This window comes from Agelaius tricolor, unplaced genomic scaffold, assembly GCF_023055355.1.
Source record: "Agelaius tricolor isolate 1412-34295 unplaced genomic scaffold, bAgeTri1.0.p SCAF_1, whole genome shotgun sequence".
Classification (NCBI taxonomy): domain Eukaryota; kingdom Metazoa; phylum Chordata; class Aves; order Passeriformes; family Icteridae; genus Agelaius; species Agelaius tricolor.
Window position 1 is genome coordinate 72,510,519 of NW_027269261.1, and position 19,242 is coordinate 72,529,760.

The 19,242-nt window shown below is 37.5% G+C and overlaps 1 protein-coding gene across 1 annotated transcript; it reads left to right on the forward strand.

Moving 5' to 3' along the window:
• Positions 1 to 3,956: 3,956 nt before the first annotated feature.
• WDCP (WD repeat and coiled coil containing) lies at positions 3,957 to 18,487 on the forward strand. The gene is made up of 3 exons (XM_071430488.1): positions 3,957 to 5,876; positions 14,678 to 14,798; positions 17,979 to 18,487. Exons 1-3 carry the CDS (start codon positions 3,957 to 3,959, stop codon positions 18,143 to 18,145), a joined length of 2,208 nt encoding a protein of 735 aa, XP_071286589.1. The 3' UTR covers positions 18,146 to 18,487.
• The last annotated feature ends 755 nt before the right edge of the window (positions 18,488 to 19,242 follow it).

Below are 19,242 nucleotides of genomic sequence, written 5' to 3' on the forward strand. Positions count from 1 at the left end.
CTCATTAGCTCTGATCCATTTGGACACAAGAAGTATTCACTCTTTCTCTGAATAGCAAGTAGAGCAATGTGTAAAAACATCAATATAAATCAGTATTATAAGAAAAGACAGCTCACCCTCTGCAATGATGAAGCCTGGATTATTTTAATTTTAATTTTCCAACACTCATTATGAACCATGAGAACTCATATCTATCAACTGGCAGCCATGTGCAACTCAGTGTTCAATTTATGTACTTCTAAAAACCATCTCCTCCAAAGCACCAAGGACTGGCTGGCTGGAATTACTCTGCAGGAGAGAGCCAGTCAAGGTGCCACCAGTGAAACACCTTGTTTAAGCCAAAGGTCACATTCTGATCTCAGTTACACCAGAGCTAATCAGAGGCTCAGAGATGCTAATAGATCAGAATCTAGCTTATTGTAGGTGTAAAGACTGTGGTTGCTCACTGAAGTGTCTCAGATTTCTAACTGTGGTGTTTCCAGGACAGTTTTCAATTACAGGCCTTTATTTTGAGTGTGTGCTACAGAGATCTGTGCATGCCAAGGTGATGGAAAAATATTAATTATATTTTTTTCAGAAAAATATGATAATTGAATGAAGGCAACTTGTTTTTCCACTCTTTTTAAATCCTGTTTTTAAAAAATGAGGGTTTTCCAAACAAAAGTTCAATGTATCTTTTATTCACTTTGTGCCTTCTTTGATCCCTAGTACAACTTGCTCAAATCCATAATCATGGCATAACTTAGGCTTTATTCCCCACTGTATATTTTACAAGTTTTCCATTATTTAGAGTTTTTAAAAAGATATTATCTGAAAGATAACCTTATCTCAAATTCATTTTCTCATACGTGGTGTTTATGGGGGTACCGGAGGATTCTGTTCTCACAGAAGTTCCTTGCCCACATTATTGCCTCTCACCAGAACCACAAGAGGAAATTCTCCTTGAGATTCTCAAATGTTATCCCAAATAGAATCTGGAGTTCCAACTCAGTTGCTACAGAATAGAGCTTGCAGGGCGTCTAAACCCTGCAGATTTCAACAAACACTGAGAATTAGAGAGTTTTGAAAAGGCCACAGCAAATTGTTGCTTACTTGACTCCCCAGCTCACTACCATGCCAGTGGAACTTTGTGGATGTTGCCATCTTTGTATCTGTGTATCTCAGATAATTAATTAGAAATAAGTATGTTTCAGATGAAGTATGTCTTCATATGTGTGTCATAAGTATGACTTCAGATGAAGTCCTATTTCCTAAAGCCTTCAGAGATGGATGAAAATCTCACTGTAGCTCTGCTGCAAATATTTTTCAAGACTTCAGTGTTTGTGAGATGACCTGAATTCCAAAATTAAGATTGATTCTGACAAACTTACTGGCAAACCTCACATATTCAGCCCTGTATTATCCTCCGATAATGTGACAGACACTGCTGAAGAGCAAATGCTTTACAAGATGATGAAATTAAAAAAAAAAAAAAAAAATCAGCAAATCAAGTCCAATCTTCCACACAAGTAATCATTCCACGCTCTCAAGATGCCAGCATAGCTGGCAGAAATACACATTATCCCTAGCAAAACATCTGAGCATTTCAGTCACACTGAGACAGAAGTTTCTGCATCCAAACCACATTTAAGGTGGCTAGAATCCAGCTGTGACACAGTTTTGTTAGGATAATAAAAGCACAGTGGTGCAGAATATAGATGAGATACCGTGCCAAAGAATAGCTTTATCAGTTTCAGCAAAATACACCCAGAAGACAACAAAGCAGTGAAAGACTAATATTGTAAAGTAAAATAAATATATATTATACAGACTGTCAATTTATGGAGCTGCTGGGATTGTATTTTAATGCAATCTATTCATTAGAACTGCTATGAGTAAGAAACTTTCACTAATATAGAAAAAAAACAATAATCCTGCTACAACTTGGAGGAAGTTTTCAGAACTCCTAGTGAAACAGGTATGGCAGAGTGGCATTCGAGCCTCAAAAGGGTAAGGTAAAATCATTAAAAATCATGGTTTCACCCCAGGCACAGAGAGAGACCAAAGAATTTACGAGTCTTGCGTAAAAAAGAATCTTCTAACCTGTATATTTAGCTTTTTAACTTTTACCTATTCCAGTCATCCTTGCTGGCTTGTTCTTGAAGAATATAAAAAAGTTTTTATTTTGAATGTAGTCTTCACTAAATAATTCATACCAAAAAAAAGTAGCTGGGAATGAGCATGTGATATAATTACACCAATTTGGGAGTTCTTTAGTGGTAATACCCATCCTCAGTAAATACACCTGGAAAAAGGGTATTAAAAATTCTTACAACAGAGGTCCAACTGCCTTCAACCGCCTTTTCCTCAGGTGGTAATATACAATATTATGTATTGTATATATATATGATATATAATGTATATATATGATGTATAAATGAGTTAAGGATGCAGAATGTGTATTGTTAAGCCTTACATCTTTAACCACAGTGATTACATTGATAGCGTGTAAACCTTTTCCCAGGTTTAGTTTATTCCCTTTTTGTTAATTTACAAAGAAAGAGACACAGGTTACATGGAAGCTGAAAGGAAATGCACTGGCAAAACAAGAATTACAGAAAGATGCTGATGACGGGATTCACTTACCTGCTTATAAGCTTCTAATGCCATCTTAGGCAGCCCAGAGACTATCTGGGGATCATCTCTTTGTTGCCAGCTGCCACCCCAGAATGGCACTACTCTTCTCTAAGTCCTGTGTTGTACCTGCCAGATCAGTGTGGCTGTCTGAGATATCCTGGGGAGCTGAAAATACTAATGGTTGCTTATATTTAAGTTAATTAATCCCACTCTGACTATTTATGCTCAGCCATACACACACACTGTCCAAACTAACCCCAGAGAGGGCTGTGCTGAGGAGGGAAGGATGGAGAACCCAAGCCAGTCCATCTGGCCCAGGTCTGGGCCTGAAACAACACAGTCCACCCAAACTGCTGTATCCTCCCACAGCCCCACTGTGCTACAGCAATTTATTGGTTGGGTCTTTTGGTCTTTGACAACTCAAGGATCTTGCATGATGTTATGTTACACATATGCAGGGAAAATGCAGGGTTAGGAGAAATAGGAAATTTTTGGATTCCTCTCTGCATTCTGTCTGTATAATGAGGGAACAGCCCTTAGATACAAGTGGCTGGGATGACCAAGAAAAAAATCAATATATATTTGTGGCTAGGAAGTATGTCCCAGTAAAATGAACACTAAACACTAATCAGCTCTCTTTGCTTCTAGGCTATGTATTTGGGGCTTTTTAGTTTGGGTGTTTGTTTTTTTTTTTCATGTCACCTTCCTCTGTTCTCTTGTAACTACTAATAGAACAGAGCATGATTTCCCATTTCTACTTTCCTTTCATAGCCATTTCAGATCTTGTCTCTTTGAAAGATGCTGCCAATCACAGATTGCAATCTGCCTTGTACAGTTCTCAGTTATGTTTAAATCTTCTTTCATCCTCAAAGGCTGGCTGAAAGAAGTGTCAGGTCATTATTTCAGGCTGTAGCTTAATACTTAGGCTTACCAGTATATGATCTCTCTCTTTGGTAAAGACCTTCATTCACTGAAGGTCAAGGTATTAGTGTTATTTTTAAATATATTCCCAGCACTGAAGAGTTAAAAATAGCCTTCTACGAAAACGCACAGTAATTGGTTAAACCTTGTTAGCAATCACATGAAGATGATAACTCCTCCCAGGAAAAGACATAGCCAAAGCAGCTTTGACATGGATTTATACTTAGAAGAGCAGCTGCAGGCCTCCTGAGAAGGAGTTCACAATATAGACTCTTGGATTATTAGCAGAAAATTAGCAGCTTGATGCTGGAAAGGAAGGGAAGGAGGCATGAGAAAAAAACTTTCTCATGGTGATCTGCAAGTGAATTCCATGGATTCTCTATTTTGGAACTATCCTCATTAGAAAGAAAGCCTAAAAGATGGATTTGGGAAAGGCAAAGCTGCTGAGAACCGGCCTCAATGCTTTATATCAAGCTATCCACCCTGTGCATGGAATTGCCTGGACAGATGGGAAGCAAGTGATACTGACTACTTTATACTATCAAAATGGAGAGCTGAAGTTTGGAGACTCAAACATTCTTGGTCAATTTGAACATGTGCATGGGCTTTACTGGGGCCCATATTGCTCTACAGACATCCCAGCTCTGCTCGCCGTTCAGCACAAAAAGCACGTAAGCATTTGGCAGCTGGTCTACAGCAGTGCAGAAAAGAAAAAGCCCTTGATTTCTCAGACTTGTGAGGTTGGTGAGCCATTTCCACTGCTTTCTCAGGGCTGTGTCTGGCATCCTAAGAAGGAGGTCCTGGCTGTGCTTACAAAAAGAGATGCTTCGGTCCTGCACGCCGTTCGTACTGACAATACGCGGGTTAAGGCAGAGATCAAAAGCAGCGGACTCATCCACTGTGCTTGCTGGACTAAGGATGGTAATCGTTTAGTAGTTGCTATAGGCAGTACCCTGCACTCCTACATATGGGATAATGCTCAGAAAACTCTAAATATCTGCTCCTTTTGCCCAGTTTTTGATGTGGGAGGTTATATCTGCGCTATAGAAGCCACTCTGGATTTCCAAATTGCTGTAGCTACTGAGCTTCCTTTAGATAACATCTGTGGTATCAATGCAGGCATTGCATTTGATGTGCCCTCTGGTACAGAAGCTGGTTCTTTAACCTCACAGTCTGCTTTGGTGCTTGGTGACGAGGAATACTCCATGGACACACGAAGAAAGTCCATAGATTCAGATAGATCAGGTGTTGATTCAGTTGCTTCTTCTTCATCAGGTCCTGTGGATTTGACCCATATCCTTGCAAACCACCGTCGGTCTGATCCCAGTCCTCTCATTACTCTGAAACGCAAAGACTCTGCAGCAACAAATGGTCAAGATTCTTCTCACTTGATCTTGGTGACTTTTGAGAGGAAGGTAACAACCACCAGAAAAGTCACCATCCCAGGTATTTTGGTTCCTGATATAATGGCTTTTGATCTTAGAGCTCAGATTGTGGCAGTAGCCTCTAATACTTCTAATATTGTTCTGGTGTATTCAGTAACCTCTTCCTCCATGCCTCACATTCAACAAATCCAGCTGGAAAAAAATGAAAGACCAAAGGGCCTATGCTTTTTAACAGATAAACTCTTATTGATTCTGATTGGCAAGCAGAGGTTCCCTGATTCTAATCTCATTCCATCTTCAAGTTCAGACAGGTACGTAATGCGTTTTATGGTCAAAGAATTGATGCTGGAAGAAAATTCTTCAGCATTGCCTGAGACTAAGCAGAATATGTTTTATAACTTTGAATCCTCTGTTAATATACCTGGGAGAAGAAAATTCTTTGAGAACCTTGCCACAGAAGACCAACCTCAAAGCAGGGAGTTGTTAATACCAAGAAGCACAGTTATTCAGTCTCCAAGTGGCAGGAGAAGACTCATTGAAGAAGTAAAGAGCCCTAGTTATGAGCAGAGCTCTTCATCAAGTGTGAGTGACCTGGATGAAAAAAGGCTCCCAGGTGACTCCTCGGTGGCCTTGGAAACATTGGATGCTGAACCTATGAATCGCTCAGTGTCTCTTCGTGGTTTTGGATCACCCAGCAGGATTTCCAGCAGACCAACATCCCCTAAAGTGCAGTTCAATGTGATCCAAGAAGCATCAAATTCTCCTAAAAACAACAATTTGCCAAGTGAAAGGGGAATGAGTCACATATCTAGAAATTTAGAGAGACTTTGTGGCAGTTTCAATGAGTTACAGCTGAGCCTTTCTGAAATAACAGACTTGGCTAGGAATGGCAGGAGGATTTCTTTAGCCTACCCGTGTTCCCAGGAACCGCCTGTCGTGCATGTCACCTACCAGGTAACTTTTTGTCAGCTTAGAAATACTGTGATAGGTAACCAAACTTTTAAACAATCTTGCATTTATTTAGCTTTAAATCAAGTGGATGCAGTTTATTCTTATCAACCCATAAGAAATGTAACCTTGGTTTGGAGTCAAGCTTAATTTAAAATGGAATTATAATTTGTCATTGGAATGACAACTCAGGATGATGTGTATAGTTTACAGGATACTTAACATGGGAGATTTGTCTGTTTATTCTTTGATCATGCACAATTGTCTTGGACAGTGGCTGATTTTGTGTGCATCTGTCAGAGAGAACAGAGCCAGACTTGTTAATCTACAAAAGGCTTATATTTTAGTTTAGTGCAGAGATAAGCCGATGAATGGGGGGCTACAGTAGCTCACCAGAAATCTAATAAATTTAAACCTGAGCTCAAATACAAAGTCTGAAGATAGCCAGATTCACAGGAAGACTGAAACAAAGTATTGAATCTCAATTTATGGAAAATTTAAATGGATATGACATGAATTTGGCTTATTTCTGCTTTGATTTCTCAACACTATTCTTTGCAAAATAAGATGTACTCAATTTGTAAAGCACATAACCACTTAAAATATTAAAAAAAAACTACCCTCAAACAAACAAAAACCTTCTAATCCATCAATATGTAATTATGATTTCATCAGATAAATATAAGAATTTCAAACCACCATGCTCCTATTACCCTTGTTTTGGCAAATTTCCTCCTGGCTTCAATAAGAATTTCAACTAAGGAATGTAGGTTGGGTAATTATTTCTATCTACTATTTTTAATAGTATTCACAGGAATACTAACATTATACTGATCAGATTTTTGAACATGTTGATAGTAGTGATAAAACTGGTATCACTTTCAGGATGTAAATGCCAATTATAAATGCATTCTTATCTACTGCAACATAAGCAGCATTATGTCAACATAATACACTGCATTGTGATGATGCTGAAGCAAATTTTACTTCCTTTAACTTTAAAGGAATCTATGTAGACATCTAAGTACCCCTCCTTAAAAAGCCATTAAGGGAATGGTGACTCAATTCAATCATGGTCATTACTTTCTAGCAAGTGTTTACTTGGCATTTAAACAGATTCGGGTGTGTTGGGTTTTCTGGATAAAAGAAAAGCTTTCGATCTGAATTAGTCAATAATTTAACTTGAACACATTATACAAATTCTGGTGGAAAAGTAGCATGTCTATTTTAAATAATTCAGGATTTTATTGGCCAAGAAGCAAGCCCTTCTGTTCTCCAGTATGTTCAAATTAATTTTGATTTCTTAACATAAATCAACTTATTTATTTAGCAAGCAGCCCTGTTTCTAGGAGTCAATTGGATTAACCTTTCCCAAGAGAAGTTTTATTTGTGACACATAACATTAATCTAAGATCTGAAGTTGCTGTGCACGTGCTTGCACTAGAAGTAAGAATTAGTTAACCTGCTATTTTTCTTTGGAAAGAACAACAAAAAAATTAAGTGCTTCTAAAATACTGCTAGAAAAACTATGTTTAGAAAGGAATACTTATTTATCTGAATAGGTTAGTTTCACATTAAGCCAGCAGCAAGCACTGCTAGCACCACATTACAATGACTCAAAAAAGTGCCACTAATGCCTTCCCACACACAGCTTTCCTGGCGAAGTCTCCACTAATGCCTTGTATAGTTCAGCCCCTCTTCTGAAATCTAACAGGATCACAGCATGATGCCAAAAAATAATGAAAAGTAGACTTGTCAGAAAGGTCTACAGACAGACAGGGAAATATTTGCTTCATAGGCAGCTAATAATTTTCAGAGAAATAGTTGTTTTGATTAGTTTCTATTCAGACATCTGAACCTTGTTCCTCCTTCAGGAGTTGTTTAGTACACTGTGAGCTCAGAGACCAGCTGGGCTGTGAGCTCCAGCCAGACTCTGTGTTCACAGAGCAGAAAGTCAGGAAATAACTTTATTGCCTTATGATATAAGTATCAGCCAGTGGAAAACTTTCTAAGCTTTAGGAACACTGCAGTCCAGTCAATAATATGCCCATTATCTTCCAGCTCTTTGTGCCAAGTGCATGTCTTCTTAAGTGTCTCTATAATCCCCAGCACAGCAGAGGCTCAGTCTTGATTGAGAAGTCTATTGCACTAAAGAATATAATTATCAGAACTGCATAACCATTTTAAACATTTAGAAAATAAAATGAAAGTTTAAAACATAATGGTTAAAAATGTAGCAATAATTAATGAGCAATTATGAACACTTGTGCAGAATCGTTATTGACATATTTATGTGTACTTCCTGTTCTGCTTAGGAAACTAAAAAAACAGAAACATTTATTACTTAATAATTCATAATGTTTGCTCATTTAACAGTCTTTCATAACCTTTGTTTATACTGTTAGTGCAAGTCTGCCTGTAACTCCTCTGAAGTCACATCTATGCAGTGCTACCAGAATCTGTATTCTTTGTAGCCCATAGCCATAGAAGAAAACCATGATCATTCACACTTTGGAAATGTCACTGCACTATCACTTTTGTAATAGCATTCAGCCACCAGAGGTAACTTGATCATTCAACCCTGGAAAGCAAATATTATTGCTCTTTCATCACAGGCAGGTTTGTGATTCAGGGGAATGTGGGAGGGCAGACAGACAAATGCAATAAGAAGACATTATTTAAAAAGAAAAAAAAGAAAAGAGGATCTGTCACAGATTTTTTTCTGTTTCGCTTTGCAAAAAGATACTTATACGATCCCTTTCCCCCAGAAAAGAAACAGCTGCAGAATATTTAAACTAGTCTCATTCAGAAGCTAATTACAGTGGAAATAAAGCCAATCTGGATCTCAAATTAAAGGCATTTAGGCAAACCTCTCCAGGAGGAATAACATTCATCTTAATCTGAAGAACATCTTTAAACTCCTACATTTTGTTCACAAGCAGTATGATGTCAAAAGTTTATATCACTGATAGCATATATTGCATAATTAAATAGGAAATAATATCTTTTCAGCAATTAGTCACAATTACTTTCTTTTCTTAGCACAGACCAGTAATTGCACATAAGTCAATCTGTACTTTTATAGTATCTTCATACAATTTGCTATGGGAAGCTTTATTGCCAGCTACAAAGATCAGCTACAAAATAAACGTGGGTGTTATAATTTTTTTACGCATATCTGGGAGATGAACAGAAAGGATCCAAACATATGGCAGTAAAGCTCTGATAGAAATACATGATGTAAAGAAGGGGAATATAAGGGGGGCACAAAAAAATGAGCAAGGACCAGGCTGAAATGATGAGCTGTAATAAGACCATGAACCCTTCTGAAATCCAATGGGCAATTTTGACTTGGGTTGAGCAATAGAAAGTAAGTCATGAAAATGATGGAAGAGGAAGCTGATATGACTGCTCCCTGGAGTAAGAAACTAGTCAGCTATCCTGAAATTTAGAAACAAGAGATTTAGGATGACTGTAAAAGAAAGACCTGCAGTATTCAAGAGAAAGTGTGATTAATGCATGGATAACATTTTGAGCAAAGGTTGAGGAATTTGTGTGATTAATGCATGGATAACATTTTGAGCAAAGGTTGGGGAATTTGTTATTAACAAATTCTGTCAACAGCGTTCTGAAACTGATCAATAGCAGACAAGCAGGGTCTGTAGAGGAGACACAATTCCTTTTGTTAAAGCAGATGATTTGTTTGTTGGATGCACAGGTGCAAAAGGAAAGGAACACACAATGTCAAAAATAGAGCCAAGTTATCATACTGCACAAAGAAAGTAGAGATCACACATAAATATCATGGAAGCACAAAAGATGTATCTTAGATGACAATACACCTGAAACAGTAGCTGCAGAGAGCCAAGAGGAGAGAAATCCCAGCATTGTGTCACCAGGAATGCTGATGTGCCCTATAAATGCAAACTGCACTGGGATTTAAGCACCTCTGAGCACCTCAGGTCTCTTCCAGCATAAACATTTTACAGGCTTATGCTTCTCTGCCAGGTTAATTAAGGTTGCAATTGGAATGTCCCACATAAGGGTAAGGAAAGGAAAGATATCAATATCTCCACCACAATAAAAACAGAATCTACCAAAAAGCAGGCAGGAATCACAGCAACGGTAGAAATAATGACAGGGAAGGGGAGCAGTGCAAGCTGTCAAACCTTATGAACACCACCTGTGGCAATGCTGCACGAGGCACAGTGAGAATGTAAATCATAATTCTCCTTCCTCTTCAATGCTCTCTTCCTTAGCTGTTTAAGTGTCTTTCCATTGTGTTCTGGGACAGAACTCCCACATCTAGCTAATCTACTAGCTTTTACTCACCCTGCACAATGAATATGGGGGCAAGGTAAAAGCAACCTGACTAATGGGTACTAAGGTATCAAACCTGAAATCACCAGTGGAGCACAACATAGTTGAAATCAAGGGTGTAGAAGAAGGAAAACAGAATGCTACACAACTACAGCACTAATCACTGTACAATGCATGTGCTAACCTGATACCTTTCCCTTATAAAACAACAGATTATTAACACAAAGGAGATGAAGAATATTTAAAATACCTGTAATTCAGTACAGTACTTGAAATATGCCACAGGGGAAATTATTTGTTCAACAGCAGAGAGTAGGGATTAATAGAAGAAAAATAAGATGGTTAAGGAATTAGCTGCAATGGAGATAGTAATAGTTATACCAGTATAGAAGAAAATGGAAAAAATTACTGGTGGATTTTCTCATGATGGATTTTCAGTGTCATCTAAAAGTTTCATTAACGATTTGCTGAGTTATGCTTATAAAATCTGCATATGACATAAAGTCAGTAATAGTCTCAGTAAAGGATCAGGATTTCACACTTGTAAATGGATGACTATTATTTAACATCTAGAATAAATTTTAAAAAAGGATTGAAATTAATGAAATGAACTAATATAAAGTGCATAGTAATATATTCCAGGATTAAGAGATGAAATTTTTGCTTCTGTACATGTTATTTGACTACAAGATGACTGTGAATTTAAAATACAGTACTTTTACGAAAAGAACAAAGGCAGTGTGTGGGCACATCAGTGAGGCATATCCTTCAGCAGGTGATGAGCACTGGGCACACAGCTGGCAGGTCTCATCTGAAAAACATTTTACATTCCTAGACATCCATGGGCAAGAAGAACACATTGAGACTTCAACTGATCGCTAACCCAGCATCAATAAAACCAATTCTGAGTGGTAGCATATTCTCATTTACCTCACTGGTTCATCAGTTGTTAAATTTAAGTTCGTTAAGATGATCTCAGCATGCAGGAGAGTGTAGGCAGTGCATCAGGAAATACAAGAAAAATGAAGAAAAGGTCAAGAGGCAGAACCAGCTCCAGCTGACTGCTCAGTGGGGTTCAAAAAAGGGAGAGAAGGCATGTTCACTTATTGTGCAGTATGAAAACTGCAAATACGTGAGGTATATAACATCTCATCCAGGAATCCTTTTGCCTTAGTAAATGATGCTTTTCTCCTACATATCTGCAATCTGAAATGTGAGTTTTGAAAGACAGCTCGGCACTGCTGTGACTGGCTGGCTGCTGCCCAGAACACCCTTAATAGGATGTAAAATCTGATCTGGGCAGGCTGACATGGGTGAGGGAAAACAATTATCGATCATTTCTTTTTGCTGGGTTTTTGTTGAAGAAGAGTTGCACTTGACATACTACAGGAAGTTGGCTAAAGAAACTTAATCTGAAAATATACAACTAATGTATGTGGAAATATATTTGTTTCTTCTGTTATTAACATGTTCTTTGTCTACCAATAAACTTTGTTCTAGGATAAATCAACTAACACAAGGGATTTTAATCTGGGAATTTCAAGTCCTCTGATTACTATTGAGATAAATAACAAGGTAGCAAAAACAGACATGGATTTTGGGAAGAGGTGGACTAAATCTAGATTTGGCTAGAAAATTGTCTTTGGGTTATGGCACCAAGGCAAGCTTTTAGTTGTACCTCTAACTCTGTTACAAATTACTTCCATGACCTTGACTAAATCTCTTAAGCTCCCTGTGTAATGGTATGATCATCTATAAAAAGGGGATACTAAGAGTTACCTGCCTCACAAGAAGGTACAGGTTTAAATCAGTTAATCTGTGATATGACATCTGTGAACACATTCCTCCAAGAGAAGGCACGTTATCACCACTTAAACTAAGCATTAAGCAAAAAGGCTAAATAATTAGAAGATTATAACAGAGAAAGATTCTTGACCTGACAGAATTTGTAAAAAGTCAAAAATAAATGCATAAGATGGTTATGTTTATCATTACAAACAGAAGCATGTAACAGAGAAAATAGCTCATATGAACACTGACAAGTGATGAAAGACAAACAACTGAGACTTGATCTTTCAGGTCTGTCCTTGAAAAACTGTTTCGGATAAAAAATAGGTGTTGTGCAGTTTTGTGTATACAAAAATGTCCTCCACTTCCAATGGCTGTTCCAATAATAATGTGCAATGCTATATAGGAAACAAACTAGAACAAAATCATCTTGAGTATACATTTCCATTCAACTGATTTCAAGTCAAGACAGACAGAGCTAGATTATTTTCTGATAATTCTTAAATTGAAGCATATCTATGTGAAAAATGGACCCCTTGGGTCAAGTCAATGAGCTTGTCTCATGTACAGTCCATTTTTTTCTATAATTCAGGAACTGAAGTTCCAGTTTGAATAAACTCTGTTATTCCAACCTGAACTCAGGAAAATGAAATAGTTGTTAGATGTGCTAGTCCATAAACTGCAGCAATGACAAAGCTTTGCACAAATACCTGCACAGGCAAAGAGCACCTTTGCAATGCCTATAAAAGCACAAACTCACTGCTGAACATTCAGCCCATTGAGTTTCAGGTGTGTTTAGGTTCAATAGAATACAGTACTACATAATTTGGAAATACCAAGTTTTTGGTAAATTTCCAAGTACTACATAACTTGGAAATACTTAAAAATTACAAAGAACTTTTCTTATATAGTTGCAGCTGTAACAAAAAGCTGCTATAGGTTTATGACTAAGACAATGATACTTCTTTGATGTATTCCTTAGGTATACCCTTTATTAATTATGCACCAACAAATTTCTGGTTATTCTGAATGTGGAAAAAAGATGAGAAGACATTTGAAAGTTGGAAAGTTCACATATTTAATGGAAAGATATTTTTTATGGTTTTTATGAATAAAATCACTCACAATAAATAAAAAAAAAAGATACATTAAAAAAAAATCAGCCATAGACTATCTGCACGAGCAAATAATAGCAGAGTGAGAGAAAGGACATTTGCAACAGTCAGCAGACATTCTGATTTACAGAATTCAATGCAGTTGCATGACAGCACAGACACTGTGTACAGAAAAGTGAAAGAGATTGATTTAGAAAGGTTGTTACACAGCAAAAAAGCACACATTCACAGAGAGCAACTGTGAAAAGACAGCACAATTAGAAATGAAGACAAGCATTACAAGAGACATTTATTTAGTCAGAGGTTAGATTACAAATTGAAGATGCAGTTGTGAATTCATTCAACCGTAGGTTTTACATTAGCAAGAAAAATTCAAGGGTGTGAAGTAGACACAGACAGAGTAGGACTAGAACAGGAGTTAGGATAGATGAGATCCTCTCAATCCATTCTGAAATATTACCTTGGATCCCTTTTGAATGTATGAAACAGAGGGGTCTATGAAATTGGGTAAATAGACTGTCCATTCATAACAAATATGTAAAATCTGGGGATATTGCAAACATAAAGATGCCAAAGAAAAAAAAACAAGCAAAACATAACACATGGAACTACACAGGGAGAAAGCATGGAAAGAATAAAATGAAATTCAGAGGACAAAGTCTAGAAATATTATTTAGCAATATTAGTTAGAAGAAAATGTCCCATCCACATCTATTTCATAATAACATTTAGTCATTGGAAAATTTTCAGTGTTAAAAGGACTTTTAAATTATAGCAGATAGGGAAATGTAAGTTCAAATATATATCCACTCCATGACCATAGCAGCTCTACAATTTTTTTGTCCTTGCACCTTGTAGTAACTAGAAAGATGAAACACAAAGATGTTGATTCTTAGGGCCACCTAAATTTCATGAAGCACAAACAAGCCACCTTTATATTCAAGTGTGTTCTTTCAGTGAATATCAGAGCAAATTCCAAGGCTGTAAATCCATACATTCCCTCTCTCTCAATGCAAGTCACAGGATTCCCAAGCTACCTTGATGTGACAGCTTTTCAGAGACTGTTGCTAGGTCCAGTCTCTCTGCAATACTCCCTGTGCCAAAATAACCCTGAGGTTATTTTGCCAGGGTGGAATAGCTGCCCAATGGCTCTCAAACCCACCCACACATACAGCTGAAACTGAGCAGAGTGCTCATTTACTCTGGCAGCATCTGGAACAACATTATTCCAGGTATGATACATTCCCTTCCACTGAACTGGCTTCAGGCAGGAAGGCCCCACTGACACACAGATGCCCAGCCCAGGACAATACATGTACAGGGCTGAGGCAGCTCTGAGCTGCAGGAGCTCACAAAGCAAAAACCAAAGAGGCATTTTTATCCTCCTCACATGGGGCTATGAGATTGTGCTTAGAACGGTCCTGCATGATGATGTCATCTATAAACTGTCGGAAAGACAGACAAAGAAAAGGCAAAATGACTAAAGAACTGAAAGGAGTAAGAGCAGAAGAATGGTTATGAGTACTCGGGCTCAATGTCTAAGCCATTAACTAGATCTTTTCTTTTATATACATGGATATGAAGAAAAGCTTTTCAAATGGATCAGTTACTGAAGAAACAAAAGACGTTCTCCTCTGTGATGGCAAGATCCATTTGAGTTTAGTCCAGCAGCTGTTTGATCTGCCTGTTATTGAAATGAAACACGGTATGTTCTTTTTATTTCTGCTATCTAGTTTCACCTGAGATTTTTAGCATATAAAAGAAGCATTTGTGACAGAATAATTACCCCAGACTTTAGTAAACTGAGCTAACTAACTTCTTTTACAAGTGTGTGTTTTCCCTTGTCTGAAATACAGCAGAGACTCTTGAAATAATTTAAATGCTAAGTAACTGCAAAACTACCTATTAGCAGAGTAATATGTTAGGTGCCTCTGCAAAGGAAGGCTGAGAAAATAATCAGTACACTGTGTTACCTGGAAGGAGAATAGTAGAATTGCTTTCCTAAAACCTTTTGGCATTTTGCTTCATCCATCCTTACTAGCATGTCTCAGCCCTGACAACAGAGAATAGGTTGGAGAAAAATTCAAAAATTCACTCTCAGAATATTATATACATACATACATATATATATATATATATAAAGTAGCATTTGGGATTATTTTAATGTAAGATAAAAAATGAAGCTCAGTGTTCCTATTTGCCAATCTCCCATTTTTACCACCCACCACTGATTAACTCATAAGGACAGGTGTAAAAGGGGAACCCTGGCCCCAGACTGGCCTCTGAATTGCTTTGTCCCTGTCTGTTCCTGTGTGACACCTCTCAGCAACACACAAACTGCCATTTCTTAGCCATTTCACTATAATGCTTCTGATGGCTTTTCTCATCACAGACTACCATGATCCTCTTTCTGAGGTTGTTCCAGAAGACAAGGACAGGCATGTTTCATATTTTTGTCAGGAATCTTCCTTGACTGTGCAGTGTAGTGGAAGCACACATATGAAAAAACTCTACCTGCTGTGGAGACCTGAGCTATTTCCCAGCAGGCTTCTGCATCAACATGATGCAGAGCTGCAGGGCAAGGAGGAGCCCATTTTTGGCCTGTATTTCCAGCTCTTGATTTTGGAAAGAAGTGCCCATAATAAACAAGGGAACTGAGAAAATCAATTTTCAGCTCTACAGAGCAGTTGAATATTTAATTAGCAGAACACCTTTCCTCAAATTTATGTATTAGACTTCAGAGATATCAAAGAGATAATGTCTCAGAATCATCCTAATATGTCCCTCTTTCTGCTCGGATTTTCTGATATTGAGTCTGTATGCTTTCAGCAAAAACAAAAACTGAAACAATCTTTCTAAAACTCACCAAAATCCTGCAAAATTATAAGGTTTGGAGCAGAAGCAGTTGTGTAGCTCTTTATTCAGTTCTAGATGGTACTTGCTTATATTCCTAAAAGTTTCTTTTGACACACGACATAAATATTAAATGTGAAGTTTAAAAATATCACTCCCATCTTTTAATACTACATAATTAAAGGGTATGTAATGAAGAGCATGCTTGTATTATAATGACAGCCTGGCATTTATTACAATGAGTAAACACTTAAGCAGTAATAGAATGGAGGGAAAAGCTTCACAACTGTAAGTCAAATTCATGTCCACAGCAATGCTGTTAAGATCATCAGAGTTAAAAGAGCAATGAGCTCGGCCTCATTGTTTGCCCTTTAAGCCCAGGACTGTAATACCATTACCTATGCTAAATAGAGTCTGTTGTGTAGTGCTCCTGGTAGCAGCACACAGGAGTCTCTCTTTTTGGCATATCATCATAATAATTGTTCACAGTAAAAGAGTACTACACTCTACACACTATGGTTATTCCATGGGATATGCCTCCAAGCAAGTGTTATCAATGGCACTGAGAATTTCCAGCATTTCAATGGATGAAAATAATTTCAAGAGTCTGACACAAAAGTATGCTTCATCAATTTGATCAACAATGGAATATCCATTTGGATCATAGAAATTCCACTTTCAGGGCCACTGCTCACAGAATCTGAAGTCTGTTCAGATTTAGAAAGAAAGTATTAAGAGCAGAAGATTAAAGATCCATGGTTTGGAAAGACAATCTTCTTATGATGTAACAGGTGACATGACAACATACAACCAGCCTGAAAAAGTGCTTTGTTAGTGGTTAAAGAAGGGGAGATTTACCTTCTCCAGGAGCATGCTTTGTTATGACTGACAAAAATAAGGATGGTTCATTTGGACTTTCTACAGTTCCTTTTTTCATATACCATTTCAAAAACAGTTTTATATCCCAAAATCTAAAATCCCAACACAGAACTTAACAGGGTTTTCTTTCCCTCATATCCCAGCTAATGCCCCTGCTCAATAATGACAGAATTACATGCTCTAAGGAAATTGTGTCATATAAAGGCTCCCCCAATGGTTTTAAGTTGCCACAGATTTTTTTTTTCCATACAGTGTCAAACTGGAAAAAAATAGAGAATTCACTTTTTTCTATGAGAACTGCAATATCCAGCAAGAAAGAAAGCCAGATGAATCACTAAAGAAAATAAATACAGCTTCATTTTTAAGCCAATTTGCTAAGAAAAGTAAAAAAAAAAAAAGTGGGTGGAGGTCTATTTTCTTCTATGCAATACAGATAGAGAACTTAAAATGTTTTGAAGTATTTTGGTTTTTAAATCTCATCCCTTTTTTTCTGAAAAAAAGGATTAAAAATGTCATCCATATTTTGTTCATTCTCTTTAGGAGAAGATTCTATAAATAATTAAAAGACAAGAAATTTTACTGTAGCAGCTTTTGTAAATCATCTTCAAGGTGTAACTTTATTCTATTTGCTATATGAATCTGAAAATACATGGAACAATCTTGGCTTGATGGTAATGAGATGGAGACCCCTACTCCTTTCTAGAGCAAGTACAGCCAATCATTTTTGCTGGCAACTTTTCCAGTTTTTATAATCTCTTCATTATTTGAGTAGAGCAGATGAGTGAAAGGCTAAGCAGAAGTTGATGTCATTAGAACAAAAGTCAGCTGAAAGGCTGGCTGGGTTTTCAGAAGATGAAGACACTTTTAGTTCATTAGAACTAGCAAAGATGCACCTTATGTTTGAACTTAATATAAATAAGGGGCAAAATGCCTCAAACCTTGCAAGACCTTTCATTTAGCTCCTCACTGCATCTGCACAAAGGTGTGTTGAGCATGGATTGTCAGACCTTAATGTCATTAGTGTAATAAGGCTTTAGTGCACAAAAAGAAACCCTGCTCTGCCTGTGTGCTCACTGACTTTTAGAAACGTGCTTCTACATTTACGTAACCACAGCAGTGCACTCATTTTCTTTTTCTTACTTAATTTTTGTAGGCTCTTCTTGGATTGTGCTCACTGCAGACAAGGACGGCTTTGTGCCATTAATATTCAAAGCCACACAAGAGATAATCATAAGGGATGGAACTGACAGTTCAGAAGTCTGTGGAGGTCACTCCTACAAAAAAAGCATCCCAATGCGACCACCAAGCAGAGTGACATAATTTCTGAACAAAGAACCCCAATGACCTTCTTTTCTCCTACAATACAGAGACATTCTGTGCTCTCAGACACTGAGAGACTAGAAAGCTGTCTTCACTACTTTCTGTGTATTGTAACTGCAAAATCTGTGGCATGGTTACACTATAGCTGCATCTTGGGGTTGGCTGGACCCTCACTATTCCTTTGGCAGGACTGGACCTACAGTGAAGTTCACCACAGCTGCTGTTATTAATGGCTGGAGCCAAGAGACCATTGTCTACTTTGAGGTCAGGATGTTCTTGGAGGAACAGTAACAACAAATCTAGCTGGTGCAGGTGGTACAGTTTAACATAAAACCTGAACAAAATACAACTAAAGAGCTTTTATATTCATTAAGGAAAACCAGGATAGGAAAAAAAAAGAAAGAAAAAGAAAGAAAGTCTCAGCCTCTTTTCTGTTCCAGCTGGATCCCATGGAAACCTGCAATATTTTCAGAAATGCCTAATTTTTATATGAAAATGTTCAATTACTAAAAAGGCTGCATCACTGTCTCCTGTCACTGTCTTACACAGCATGTAGATTTATACATGCACACAGAAGAGAAAGAAAAAATCTTGCAAGATTAACTGAGGATCAAAGATGTTGATCAAAGATGTTGAATGTAAATTTCATTTGGCTAAATGCAAGTGTATACACTGAACATTTCATCTACGCTCCTGCATGATCAGTCATTAAAGAAAAGCACTTCTACAGCAGATTATTCATGCCCTAACAGAGATTTCTAAAACTGATTGTGGTGAATTGTCCCTGTTAAAAAAGTAAATAAGTGCCTGTTCCTTTCCACTGACTGCAAACACAAGCTGGGGGACTGGTTTGAACACAAACAGTTGCTTGTAACTAGATGAACCTCACCCTGAGAGACAAAAGACAATACAGATACAGGTGAGAGTCAGGCAGGCAGGTCCATGGGAATGAAACTGTCGTGATTAAGGTGATAGAAATAGGCATAAGGGAAGAACTTAATGAGCTCCCTAACTTTTCCTCATTGAAATGCAAAGAGAAGGATAAAGTAGAGTGAGCAACCATGTGTGCAAGGGCATTTTGTACTGCTGGAACCATG